Below are 13,784 nucleotides of genomic sequence, written 5' to 3' on the forward strand. Positions count from 1 at the left end.
TTTCTCACAGGAGCATGGGGGTGCATATTCGCCAGCAGGGTAGACGGAGTTTGTTTTGTGGTCATAATGCCATGGAACGTCTGTGAAATGATACAATAATTGTACTTCACGTGTACTAAAAACAGAAAACCGTTTACAGAAAGGGCTTCATGGATCTCGACAATAATGTTGTCAAGCATTACTGTTTCCTCCCAATTTTTTTTTCCAAATTTCTTGTCAAAATAAGAGAAGTATGAAGCTAAAAATAAAAACAGAGGGCTTTGCTATCTCACTAATTTGTATAATGATCTATTTATTCCCACAGCATGTCTTAAGTTCAGCTCACTTGTTTATCCTGATGTTATTTCACCTGTCTCTCTCTCCCAGGGTTATTAAGGCCTTTGTAAGGCACTCTGAGCCGGTAGGGACCATGAGGGCTGTACAGTCACCCATCATATTCCTTCTCATCAGCCTGCTTTATGTCAAGCAGCTGCAGCAGGGCCATGCTGTGGACGTTTCATCAGGTGAGGAGCTCCTGTGTGGATGGGAGAAGGGTGAAGAAAGAAGAATATATTAGCAGGACTTCACCTTGTAGGGGCAGTAATGCTGTCCTCTTGTGGTGGAGAAGTTTAAGACACAGGACTCTGAAAGTGTGTTGATATATTTTCTTTCTTCAATTTCAAATGTTCATGAAATAGAGATTAAGGCTGAATATTTTAATCATCTTCTCTAATTTTCTAAGTTAAGCACAGGGAAGTGACATTACAGTTATACTGTGTTTAATACACATTGCTGCACACTTGTCAAAATGGTTTTGTGTGTGCAAACTTTTATTTTGTGCTTTGTGTACTTTGACTAATGATACAAACCTTGGTTGTCTTTTGCCCTTGAATGCAAAATTTTCACCCCTCTGCATTCAGATAACATTCAAATAACTAAAGACTGTGGTGTTATGGTAATGTGACTGATGACACAGGGACACAGGGTAAATATCCATGAGACAGAATGAGTAGTTGTTCACCAGAGGTTAAATCTCTCATTCATATGCTGATTAACAACAAACAAGATCATGGCCAACTATGTATTATGTCAATAATATCATGTCATGCCTAATAATGTCCCAATATTCATATTCACGTATTTATTTAATTTAAGTCATTAGTTTAGTTGAGTTTATTCAGGTTGTGTTTGTTTTTTAAGTCCAGCTTTTGCCATCTGTTCTGAAGTTTATGTAGAAACTCACAGCCGCACCTTTGTTAGTGCTTTAAATGTTTACATTTGCAACTATAAAGTTACTGAAGATCCTGAATGTATTGATAATTAATGTCCTTCTTATATTTTTAAAACCTGTACTCCAACATGACAACATCTAAAAAACATTGTATGATTTCTTGCTGCGTCCTTGGCTTACATTCCAGGGACATGATGAAGTGGTGACACCCTCTAGTGGTACACTTTAACAAAATCCATGTCTGTGCACCTCATCTCAGCCAAACCTCCAGCCACTGTCTAAAACAGGGGTAAAATATTGGAAAGCGATACGCTTTATTAAGGGTGGTGCATGTTATCATTCAGTTAATGAATAGTGGACATCATATTTCAGGTTGTGTGAGTGATATAAGAAATAAAAAATGAAACCTCGGTTGCTCAGCTGAATATCAATTGCTTGTCTGTAGTGTCAGAGGTGTGTTGCGTTACATTTAGTTTTTGCCAAGACAGAAGAGATCATATTCCTCTTGTGACTTGTGCGTTCGCAAGAGGAATATGGCTTCATGATTCAATTTAATTACAGCTCACAGTACTGATGTTCTCAGAATGTGCTTCAAGAGCAATATTTGTTCATCTGCTGGCAAGAGAAATATCTCATAAATCTATTTAAAACCAACAATCACAAACAAACTTCAACTCGATGAGTCATCATCTGAACTGAATTGAGTTAAGTTATTATTATTATTATTTTTTACATTGCCAAAGGAAGTTCATAAAACTACTTTGTTGACATAAAGGGTAATTACGCTGGAGCACAATAGAATACACTCAAGTGATTTGCATTACTAGTTAGGTCATTGTGACTGCAGCCGCTCTGCAGCACTTTGTATTTTATCCATGTAACATGGAAAAAAAGTGCCAGTCTGCAGGACATGGGTGCACTGACTGATTACTGTGTTTCACTGTAGATGCTGAACGCATTCACTAAAATTAATAAATACATTTAAAAAAAAACTTTGAAAACCCTCTTCCTTTGTCTTAGTGGTTTTGTGAAGATACTGTAAATTAATGAGGAAGTTATAAATCTGGCAGTCCAACCTGCTGGAACTGATAGGCCTGTACGATGATTACCCCACAAGCCGCTTGCCTATTATTTGTCTGCCCTTGTGCTCCCTTTATGTAACAGTCATACATTAGTGACATTTACTCGCCAAGTTTCCTGTTGATAGTAAAACTTAGGCCAGGAAAAAAAACAGTTAATCTAAGCAATGATGTAAGATTTTTAACTGTATAACCTGTTGTTGTTGTTTCCATACCAACAGATTCAGATAAACATAGAGAGAACCGTGAGGCCATTACCCAGGCACCTGCGTCTGAGTCTGGATCTGAGCAAGACAACAGCTTGGGATACAAAGGTTCGCTGAATTTGCTAAATGTGATTTGTCCACATCGGTTTTGATATGAAGCACTAATGTTTAGTACAGTACACCGTGCTGCTGTTGTTACTGCAGTAGGTCTTATCAATCAAGACTTTACTCTACACTCACACCTTCAAGTCAAAGAATATACCTGCATGTTACTCAATGTAGGATATGCTTTTTTAATCTCTTGTTGTTTTAGAATTTAGTTTGTCAAAATGATAGATCGATTTCATTGAATTAATTTGCTCCATTTCTAAGCTGTTTTAGTTTTCTCTGGGTTATCTGGTAAAATGGTTTTTAAAAAAATTTCTAAAGTAATCCTCGACAAAGCCAGCAGTCAGTAAAGTGCTGCTCCTGGATGTGCTGTTTCCGTGTTTGTCCTTTGAAAGATTCAATGTAGAATCCAATTCCCAGGAGGAGGACTGTGTTTTCCTTTTGCTGACAAAGACTCTAATACCACTTAATGCCAGTTCAGCAGCTGTAGACCTCAAGTGCTGTGTCCAAAGCCAACACACTTCAGTGCCCTCTTCCCCTTGCTTTGATATTTTATGGTAAGGGCTCTGACATGGGATGTACTGAGACCGAACAAAGCAAAACGTTTAAGAGCTCTTCTCTCCCTGTAGCCTCTATGGTTGGAAGATTACAAAATCCAACTTATGTGCTGAACAGTATTTCTGCCACCTGGAGCACATTTAAGTGAGCACAAAGAAAAAAATTAGAGGCTAAAATAATGACATATTTTGGCCTTTTATCTTTAATGTGCGCCATAAAGATGTTTTTCTTCCTTTACTTTTATGGAATCTAAATTGGAGCTTTTTGGCCTCCATTCGAAGCAGATTATGTGGATGTAATGGGTGAAAGTTTGATTCTTGATCTGTTTCCTCTCTCAAGATAAGAAGCCTTTATTTTTTTCATATGTAAAATCTATGTGGGCCAGTAGGGGGGAAAAAAAGAGTGAGATTGTGAGAAGTTGAAAGGATGTCCAAGTCTTAACAGCTAATAAGACCAACTGGGTGGCTGCCAGTTTGCCAATTTTGGAGGGAGATCGAGAAGAGAATGGGCTATTGCATCAGCCAGCTTTTTCCATTGTGCTGTGGATGGTGAATGTGAAGGCTGACTCTCATTTTGCCTCAACACTTTGTATGACCCTGAGCGACGGCAGTGATGTGCAGTGAGAGGCGCTGACGAATGGGCAAAGATATCAACAAGTGGGGAGAAATTATAGACCCAAAGAGCTGTCACAAATAATAGGGAATGGCTGAGAGTGGAGAATCAGCATGGGAAATAAAAAGCTAGAATGGAGGAAATAATGTAGGGAGAGAAGCCGCTAATGGCAGTGCTGCGTTCCAGACCCAACTATCCATTAATACATCCACACGGTTCATACAGTCCACTTGCCTGATATTCTGATATCAGGTACAGACAGGATGATTTGAAACCTGTCTGTATTTTTCATGGACAGAACTGTGACTAATGGAGGAGTAGCTGAGGCCAGGTTTGCTGCTCTGTGGAGATTCCAAATTATTTATTCCTTCATAAATATTTTTTTGGATTTGGCTTTGTGCTTTTTGGAGATATTTTTCCCCTGGCTCAGAACCAACTGGAGAACTACCTTGGAGTGAAAGAAATAAATAAAAATAGGCCTCAGTGTTTGGCACCGTCTCCTTGAAATCCCTGCCATTTTATGCGTTGTGTTGCCATGAAGATGTGCGTGTCTTTGTGTCCCTTTTTCACCATCTGTTCCTGGAAATATTGGTGTTGGAGATGCTTTGGATTGTGACCAATTGTGAAATGCACAATAGAACCCACAAACCTTGCATTTAGCTGTGTGCACTGCCCCTGTTGTTATACTGAGGCCACATGTGTATCCAAAGCAAGAGCTCAATGATGAACCCTTTCCTTTTGTTATTTGTGCTTTAGCCCTACTCTGATGTCAGCCAGCTTATTCCTATCAATTATATGAAATTAGACTAATGATGCAGTTATTATTACATGACCAGGACCATATTGTCCTCTACAGTGGAATTGTACTATTGCAGTCCTTCAGTCTCAGCCAACTGGGCTGCCAGACTCATAGAGTGGGGATAATATTTACTTGGAAGACATGAAAAAATGTGAACAAACAGAGACTCCCTCGGGCAAAATAAACACAATAGCAATGTGCAGCAAAGATCTAAGAGTGAATAATAGGGGAAATGGCAAGAGCCACGGCACAACTGGACATATATTTCAGTGCCACGCTGTGTCTGCAAACATGATGAATAGGATATAGGAGAAAAAAAAATGCAAAGAGGGCAAACAGAGTAGAAAGCATGTGTGCTGTGATGGCACTGCTTATAGAGCTGACTCCATTCAGCAGAACCACCAGTGGTCCACAATGACCAATTAGAGGATTTGAGGCGAGAGGGCAGGCAGAGCTGAGTAAGTAAACTTTGTTCACTCAAAATGTGACTCAAATCACCACAAACATCACTATTTTTTAGTGTGGAATGTGAGTGGCAGAGAGTTTGAATTTGTTTATATACATAGTTGTTGTCTCCTTTCTTCTGTTGCTAATTTTGTGAAAGAATTGAAAAAGTGTATGTTTTTTTTTTATTGTAGAAATCATGCACATACTGAGCTGATGTATCATGCAGCCCGCCTGCCTATTCCTGTATGGCTGTGTGGAGTGAGCAGAAACATGGTGCAAACAGAATTTTAAAAGTATCAAGAATGTCAAAACAAAAAAAACCCACAAAGGTTTTGACCATTCGTAACAGCAGTGGTTATGATACTCAAGACATGGGGGATATTGAAAACAGACCAAATTGCTGGATTTAGAAATCCAGCATTGTAGCCAGTGCAAAATGAAAAACAGAGCCTTAAATTAAACAAGGAGCTTTTCCCCTTATGGTACCCGACTGTGCTGTGGCCCTGCAGCCAGCAGAGGGAGTGCTGACCTACTCAGACAACAGCAGACATTTCTGACGTTTGGTCAGTGATAAAATGGATCCGTCTCTCTCAGCTCAAATTGTATTGAATTTAAGCAGGATATCACTGAGGGTATGTGGTTATTACTTCAACATGTTTGATATCAAGACTTAATATCACAGTTAATTCATTTCTAATGGACTTCAGTGCCATCTAATTTCCCAGTGGTGTGTTGAGAGGTCACAGGGAGAAAAGCTGATTGATTTTTGTCATGGGAAGAAGGAGCAGTGCTGCTGCTGCTGCGGCTGCCCTGTGGATAAAGACACATGTTACTGGCTCATTAAGAATACAGTATTTTTCCCTATGTGCTGGTTGAGCTGGTCCCTTTAGGTCCCTTAATAAGGACACACAGAGAGTACACCTCCCTCTGTCTTGACAGGAGGATAAAAATAGCATAAACCATTTATCAAGGTCATATTGTATTCCCTTTCAACAGTAGACACACTTTAAAATATTAAATACATTTTTGGTTGGGGAATCTGCATTTGATATAAGGCTCCTCTCAACATACTGGAAAATGATGGAGACCTAAAACAAAGTGTTCAGTTGGTGCAGCCTATTGGTTTCACTGTCTAGTGCAGGCTGCTGCTGTTCAGTAAACCAAAACCGGCTTCTCTTACATTTGTGGGACTGTATACTGACACACATGCTCTGCAAATTTTAATCTATTAGTCACTCCACCTCTAACATCCACATTCTGCAATTTGCAGAAATTTGGATGCTTTTTTTTTTTTTTTTTTTTTTTTTAAACATTTATTAGGCTGCTGTAACCTGAGTGTCTTTCATAAGGGACGGGCTCAACGCAAAAACCTAGCAGAGCCTCGCATTGTGAATGTGTCCTTGTGCGGTTAAATGGTGCCTGACTCGCAGGAATCTCCTGCGCGCAGCAGAAAAGCCTCTGACTGGGGAGGAAAACCAGAGGAGCAGCGCTGAGCGCAGAGACGCACGGCGCCTCATCCAACCAGCGCCAGCCCCACTAAACCGGGGTAAACTACACATGTAAACCTTCAAAGTGAGTGCAAGTGGACGCCTGTGCGCTTCGGACTCCTGCTCCCTGCTCTTCCCCTGAAGTGGAGCTTGTCGCGCATCTGACAACCGATGAATTCCGCGAAGTTATCAGCTTCATCTGGGAGTGAGGAGCTCGAAAGGAGCGGAGAAAATCCAAGTGGCGTGAAGTGGACTACTTCCCGAGTGACCCGCGACGATGCCTCCGACTGATGTGAACTTTGCCTCAGACAGAAATCCACTCTCCGAGGAGCAGTTCTGAACATTGCTGTGTGTGTTGCCGCGGAGTTCAGGAACTCTCCTCCGCCCTGATCCCCATCATCGGCTCTGCAGCAGAAGTTGCGATTTAGATGATTCTAACTGGATTTACGCCGTTTCCAGCTGCTCTTGAATGATGCCTGCCCTTTTGACGGCAATTCATTGTTTACTGGCATTTCTACAGATTTGTTCAGGTATGAGTTGTTCTTTGCAAAAACGTCTTTTCTTGTGTTTTTCAGGGTTGGGGAATTTCCTAGTTACTAGCCGCATGTGTAACCTATGAGAGCAGGATAATGAAAGTAATGGTGAAACAGAGAGGGAGGTGAGAGGAGGTGATACATTTGCTGAGTTTGATCTGTCTTGTCATCCTGCGGGTGTTTCGGGTCACCTTTTCTGTGTGTAACCAGCAGGATCAGTAGGCTATGTGGCCCCTGACCCATGCTGCTTGCTGCCTGCTTTGCAGAAAGTGGCCCATCTTTCAGTAATTGCTACAGAGTAATGGAACAGCTTCTTATAAGCAGTGGAAATGAATTGGCACAGTAAGTGTTTGAAAGGAAAACAAAAAAGAGAGAGTCAGGTTTATGTTAGAGCGTGTTGTTTTGTGCATGTGATAAAATCAGCTGCATCAGTGGGTACACACATCAGGAGCTGCAGGTTAATGAGGAGCAGGGACTTGGACTGTCCCTTTGCACCAGTCAGACCAGTGAGAGTGTGCTCAGTTCAATTCAATACAATGGAGTTATTCTGCATGTGGAGTCATTACTAGACAATAGAATTCACATTGTCAAGGTTGAGAAATTAAAATGACTCCTACCTAAGTGACTTCAATTTAGGATGTGCCAACTCCAAAATACAACCCAGTATTTTCAATGCATGGATTTTATTTATAAGGACAATCCACATTCATTTAGCCTAAAGTGTTGGGCTGATTTTCTGATTTGTGTTGGGCTGATTTCAACTGCAGTCCTTTGGTGAGCTAGATGGTCTGAAATCTATGAATGACGGTTAAAATTTATAGATAAAAAAAAAACAAAACAAGAAGCTGTGAAGACATCAAGAGCAACAGCAGCATTCTCAAGACAGCCCAGGTGCATTTAAGTACTTGGACATTTATGTTGGAAAATTGTCATACATTACGCTTACTGGGTGAAATCTGGGACAGAGACAGAAAAAAGCTGTGTTATAGTCTACACATGTAGTCGGTGCTATGCTCTTGTTGGAGGGTCAAGGTTCACTCCTGAAAAATTACCTGAAGAAAAACATTGATACAACACCGGTACTGTAGATGGAGGTCGGGGCACACATCACCAAAGAAAAGTTTTTGTTGGATTACTGACTACATATTTACTTTCCACTAGACTCGTTTAGCTTACACTCATTTTTCATTTTTCTAAAGCAGTTGATATTAGCCACTTTGTCTAGCCCAGTCAAGCACCGCACTTTGCAGGTGTAGCCAGTGGAGGAACCTGAGAAGACATCCTCCACCCACCACGACTTATGAGGCACACTGTGCGATATTATGTAAAGCACAGGGACACCCAGTAAGATTGGGTAGCTTCGACCCAGGTAATATTAGAATACAGCATTTTTATATATGCACCTGGTGTTGGGAACAAGCTGGTTGAAACTGGGTGATTTTTTGAGTTTTGAAGGGCTCGACCTATAAGGGAAGAGTTTATTCATTGTTCACAAAAAGTATATTAAGCTGAACACAAGGTACAACAGTGCACCAGGTAGAGAATAATGACTAAATCCCTCCATATTATAAGCTACTGTATAGATTTTAGTCTCAAGCTTCAGCCTTAAGTATACAAAACATACAAAATTTGATTTTTGCCATAATATTTACTAGTAATTTAAGAAAATATCTGTGCACTAATTCCTGGAACCCTAGACTAAGGTACACAAGAAAACTCAAGTTTTTTTTTTTAAATTCAAGAGTCCCTCAAATTCCCATGGTGCCAGTCTTGTTCACTGTGTAAGACAAAGACAGCTGTCAGTAACATTAGCAGTGGCCACAGACTGAAACAAAGAACAGTATATTTTCAGCACTTGAGCTTCCATTAGTGTCGGACACTGAATAATGGCTTTATTTGATACTTGACTTCCTTTGTTTAAAGGAATAGAGAAACATTTTTCCAAGCTTTTTTCTTCTCCCATGAGAGCTGAAATAATTTTGCCCACTTTAGAATACATGTGGGTTTAACCCACACTTACTCTAGGACGTGACACCATTCTTTAAAATGAATGCTAGAGTGAGGTTTATGTATATAACACTTTACAAATCAAAGATAATGCACCGAATGTTCTACCAAGCTTATTTGAGCAGGGCAGAAGTTGAAACGGTACAGTGTTAACATGTGGATATAATACAGGCTTTTACCGACTCTTTTCTTAAACTTCAGTGGTAACTCAAAAAAGGAAACATACTTAGTCTTGCCTATCCACATCAAGAACACAGAAATACGAATGACACCGATTTTCCAGTTTGTTGTCTCTATATTTCCAAACTGACAAACTCGCTAAGGGAATTCAGGGAGTTTCAAGGAGGTCTGTGCTGTTGCCATGAGTACTGTCCGGTTTTCCAGCTTTTCAAGTTCAGTCTTTACCATTATAAAATGTATTCATTTGCAATAGGCACCTGTGGCAAACATAGACTTCAAAGTTAAAGAAAACCTTTAATTACTGCCAAGAAGCTCAGATACCAGAAACTGACAAATGCTCATTGACTGGCCCAGCACGGCAGTTTTTAGCCAAACTATGTGCGTTGGGAGAGGTGATAAGGTGTACAGTCGATGTACATAGCAGTGGCCCTGTTTGAACCTGTGAGTGTATGTGTGTACCACATCCGTATGCCACCATAGATTACAGGGATTTTTAGACATCATAGCTGGGATAGCTGCCAGGTTTAGATGCCCATCCTTGAAAATGATCCCTACTTAACCAATTGCAGTCAGAATGATTACATGTTTTTTCCACCATATCTGCGTTTGATCTAGCCTATACCAACCCATTCCTTTGGTACAGTGGTCCATCATTAAAACATCGAGCTCTTAAAGCTGTGCTGGTAAGTGACTTCATGGCACTCAGAACTAAAAGGGAAGCTGGAACTCCCCTTAGTTGAGAGTTTAATCTCTGCATAATAAAACTGCCAACGGTAATTGGATGATACATAATAATCTAAATAATGGCCATTAAAAGCATATGCTCATGTCGAGACGGCTTTGTCCTTTTCATTCCACAGATCTTAATTATGCGTCCCCAGAGTGATGCGGCAACTTGGCTTGCTATTCTACCTGCCTAGTTTGATGGTCTGTAAACACGGTCTAAAAAAAGGAACCATGGGAAAAGAAAAGAATGGCCCGTCCTGTTATTCTTTTTGATGATGGCTGACACAATTGCACTTTCAAACAGTACAGGGTTTGGCTAATATCTCTATAACTGTACTACCTAAGCTAATAACTAGGCTAATTACTTTAGCAATAAATGACTGGGGTCCTCTGAGGCTTATTTTACCTTTATAGACCTTCTCCTCCAAGTGTTATCAGTAGAGAGGCAAGTACAATAGGGGCTCAGAGACCAGCAGAACACAGCCTAATTCCATCACTGGTGTGTGCACCAACCCCATAGGGAACAGTTTAACTGAGACATCTGGCTGGCCTGCTGGAGTTAGTTGTACACAGGTCAGAGTTCACATGTACTTACTTGTGCCGCTTTGGCGACTGACGGTCACGGCTGCAAGAGGTTGACTGTTGTGAACCAAAATACTACTCGGCATTTGTTACAGAATGCTGGACCTTAAGTAATGATGGCTTGATTGGGGGAAGCTGGCCCGCTGTGTTGCCCCCTAAGCTAACAAGACTCCCTATAGTCTTTGTGATGGTGACAGTGATGGGCTGAGTCTCGCTGCTAATGAGGACTTCTTCGCTATGGATGATGGGGCTGATAAGACATCTTTGTACGCTGATGAGGATTCCTTTGTTTGTGGGATGAAATTGTCAGGTTCCCCCTTTTTTTCCTTAGAAATAACACAACTAATAAGCTTCACTGGAGACCAGATTGGTAGGAGAGCCTGTACAGTAAATGTTGCCTGTTTGGTGGAACACACCAACATGTCAGGTAGGAACAAGAAATAAAGTAAGAGAAATGAAATCACAGTGCAGCCCCACATTGACTGAGAATCTGTCTAAGAAACTGCTCTTTTGTAAAGAAAGGTGCAATGATTTCTTGCTAATTTAGCATGTGCTCTTTCATTTTTTTATTTTTTTACTGCTGGCACGGCTTGAGTCCTCAGCTATAAATGGCATTTTTCTTTAAGCAGTTTATATCTGTCTTAACCATCCTTGTGATCCATCAAACCTAATTTGAAGTTCACCGATGTATGTCAGATCAACGCCTTAAACCTTAAATTATGTGTTCATCTATATCCGCAGAGTTGTTGAAATGTTTTTCAGATTATTATTACCTGCGAAAATTGCTCATAAGAACTTTTCCACCAGCAACGGTTGAGGCAGAATTAACTCAATCTGCCTCTCTCTTGTCTCTCAAAGCCCTGCAGACATTGCTTGAATTATTTGGTTCTGACTGAATGTGCATAAATGCATATGTAATAATGTTAGTGAAAGCAAGTCTTTAATGTGTGTTTTCGAATTGTGTACTGAAAGCTGTGATTCATGATTGCTTCCCTTGTTTACTCACTGTTTTCCTGTGGTGCTGTGAGGCTGAGCATGGTTGCCAGCCCTGGGGAAGGGAAGCTACTGAGAGCTTTAATAAGTGCCTGTGGGTTTGGAGTTCACAGGTCATCACACCTTCACACAGGCACGCACATATGTTCACACTCCTGCACACACATACACACACAACTCCTCATTTTGAGAGGGATCGATAACTATCTTGCTCTCCTGCAAAGGTAGCAGGTTCCTTGCCTGAAGGATCCTCCCACACTCCTTACTACCTCTACTACTTCCCTCAACCTCCTCTATTCATCTAAAAAAAAAACAAAAAAACAAAAAAACAAAAAATGGCATTATTAATTTATTCAATCAGCATTTTCAGTTAGTTTTTCTTGGGTGCAGCAGCAACTCAAGCATGACCCAAAAACAGATAATAGAACAAATACAATATGACAACTTCATTTTATTAAACAAGTGTGAAAGCGTAGAGCTAAGCATAAACTTAAACACTAAGTTTCATGGTCACTGCCAGCTCAGTAATGTGTTAAATCAACCAGATAAAATTTGTATGTGTTAATTAGACTGATAAAAGTGTGGTTGTGTGGTTGACATCTATGAAAACAAAATTAAGGTTGCAGAGTAGCACCAGTGAAATTATTTGTGATCTTAATTTGATTTATTTAATCTTGTGCCTGTCACCCCCGAGGTGCCGCTCTCAGTTCCTTCTAGAAAAAAAAAAAAAAAACTGTCAAAAGATCCTTAACAGTGAACCACTAGCTGCTCATCCGGATACACGAGCTTCTGAGATCAGAAATTCCCGTGGGTTTGTGGTTTTCTCCAGGCTGTTTGTTCTTCTTTTGCCTTAGTTTCCTGTTCTGAGGTCAGTGTCCAGCTATGGCTGTGTGCTGAGGCACTTTGGATAATTACTTTTGTAAATAAATCTGCTCTCCATAGTCATGAGATTTTAGAAGTAGGTACAAAGACATCCCACATCTGGATTTTGCGGTTAATATGTGAAAGCATGTTGTTTCATCCTCTCAAAACGAAGATGGGCTGAGATAGGATAATTGTTTTTCTTAGACAAAGTGTGTCTGAAAAAAAAAAAAAAAGTAGTTCTACCCACATTACCGTCTGCGCTGGCAATGACCGAAGTTCTGCAGTGGTTGTAATGCTTTTAGGGTGATGCTGTATTCCTCCAGGATTTGGGTTCGAGAGTAATTGGGAGGATTAATATTTTGAAAGGACAGCTTTAAAGGTCAGTGCGATGGTATGACCTCAGAGATGCTTCTCAAGGATACCTCTGTGTGAGTCATCTCCTCTCCAGTCAGGCAGCAAATAATCAATAGTATCAATATGCTTTTCGGGTAGGTCATACACTTTTCACGCTTAGACACACACAGAAAATAGATGTATTCTCACACATTTTCTTGCACGTATCATCAATTAGGCTACAGCTGTGACGATTAAACCCAAGACTTTGCCAATAAAATAATGGCACAGTATTGTGAGAGAGCGCATCAGTGGTGCACATTATCCCTCTCCCATTTCCTCAATCCTTCTCATCTTTCCTCTCCTTCATTCGTCTCCCGTCTCTCCCCGTCATTACTGACAGGGTTCAAAGCCCCCTATGTGAAGACTGCAGTATAAAGAACTGTTTTCCCACCAGAGCATCTCTCACTGAAGAGCCCAAAACATGCATAAATTGCTTTAATTAGCAGCTCTATTATTAGCTAGCATTTGAAATGCTGTAGGGTGCGATTCACAGACGAGCAGCAGTAAAGACTGGAGCTGATGGTTTTGATAGTTTTGACTTTACCACTATACAGGCATGATGCCTTTGTCTAAACCTGTAATAGGGCTGCAATGTGAGTGAGTGTGAGTATTGCAGTATTAGATAATTGGCTGATAGCATAACGATTAACTCAGCTAGCGCGTAATTAGTGTAATGGTAGTTAAAACACAATGTTGCATCGTTGTTTTCCAACGTGTGTGGCATGTAGTTGTCATGCCTTTTATACATCAAAAGTTTGCATTCAAGTTTGAAAACTGACTGTTTTTTAAATGAAGACAGTTCATTTGACAGAATATGAATTAAGACAGTAAAGACAATGAGAACAGAGGCGAGGTTTTCAATGTGAGGTTTTCCACTATGGTCTGAGAGGGATTTAGTTAGTGACCTTTTACGGAGATGAATTTGATTATCAGTCAAACGTCGTGGAAGAAGAGTTAAAAGGAGCCTCTCATTCTGATATTAAAATGAATTCTGACA

The 13,784-nt window shown here is 40.4% G+C and overlaps 1 protein-coding gene across 1 annotated transcript in view; it reads left to right on the forward strand.

Moving 5' to 3' along the window:
• Nucleotides 1–6,425: 6,425 nt before the first annotated feature.
• The window catches only part of LOC139607707 (roundabout homolog 1-like), a 76,924-nt gene continuing 69,565 nt past the window's right edge, over nt 6,426–13,784 (forward strand). Inside the window, exon 1 of the mRNA XM_071460827.1 lies at nt 6,426–7,036. Within this exon, the coding sequence (XP_071316928.1) occupies nt 6,976–7,036 (61 nt within the window). The 5' untranslated portion in view covers nt 6,426–6,975. The remainder of the gene's footprint in view (nt 7,037–13,784) is intronic.

Source organism: Trachinotus anak, unplaced genomic scaffold, assembly GCF_046630095.1.
Source record: "Trachinotus anak isolate AG129_WGS33_773 ecotype Australia unplaced genomic scaffold, CSIRO_AGI_Tana_v1 ptg000024l, whole genome shotgun sequence".
Taxonomy (NCBI): Eukaryota; Metazoa; Chordata; class Actinopteri; order Carangiformes; family Carangidae; genus Trachinotus; species Trachinotus anak.